The sequence below is a fragment of the Oratosquilla oratoria genome, chromosome 4 (genome assembly GCF_046742065.1).
Source record: "Oratosquilla oratoria isolate Oo_2021 chromosome 4, ASM4674206v1, whole genome shotgun sequence".
Taxonomy (NCBI): Eukaryota; Metazoa; Arthropoda; class Malacostraca; order Stomatopoda; family Squillidae; genus Oratosquilla; species Oratosquilla oratoria.
Window position 1 is genome coordinate 83386978 of NC_134780.1, and position 788 is coordinate 83387765.

The following is a 788-nucleotide window of genomic DNA, read 5'->3' on the forward strand; positions in this document are numbered from 1 at the left end:
TCATTTTTCCATCCCCAAAGGAACTAAGCAATTATACAAATTGTTAGACATTTTCCCCTAAGGTTTGAAAAACAGTGTGATAGAAATGTGTAAGGGTACATATACATACTGTATATACATATACATATATATATATACATATACATATACATATACATATACAGATACATAAACATATACATATACATATACATATACATATACACATACATATACATATACATGTACATATACGTATATATATACATATACATATACATATACATTTACGTGTGTGTGTATATATATATATATATATATGTATACATATATATATTTATATATATATTTATATATATATATGTTTATGTATATATATATATATATATATATATATATATACCACTACGATCAATAAGTAATGAGAAAATGTCAGGAGAGACACTATTTATTTTCATAAGCTTACAAAACTTTGTCTCCTTCAAAATGATTGCCTCTTGCATCTACACACTTCTGCATGCATCTCTCCCAATCCTGGAAGACCTCCTGAAAGTCCTTTTTTAGTAGTCCCTTCAGTTAACTTTCCGATGCCTCTTTCAGCTCCTCTGTTGACTGGAGTCTGTTTCCCCTGAGGCTGTCTTTCATGCGTGGGAACAGGAAGAAGTCGCAAGGGGCTAGGTCAGGGCTGTAGGGTGGGTGTTGCACCACTTTCATTCCCCTGTCGGCCATCCAGGTGGTCACCAGCGTTAACTGGTTCCACCACGTTCACCGCTGCACTCAGACCTACAAATATAGAAAGTTGCCAGTTA

General features: G+C 33.6%; 1 protein-coding gene across 1 annotated transcript in view; it reads right to left on the minus strand.

The window, feature by feature from the left end:
- Positions 1-416: 416 nt before the first annotated feature.
- LOC143024372 (uncharacterized) overlaps positions 417-788 on the minus strand; it is a 336035-nt gene continuing 335663 nt past the window's right edge. The window contains exon 4 of the mRNA XM_076183168.1: positions 417-762. Within this exon, the coding sequence (XP_076039283.1) occupies positions 659-762 (104 nt within the window). The 3' untranslated portion in view covers positions 417-658. The remainder of the gene's footprint in view (positions 763-788) is intronic.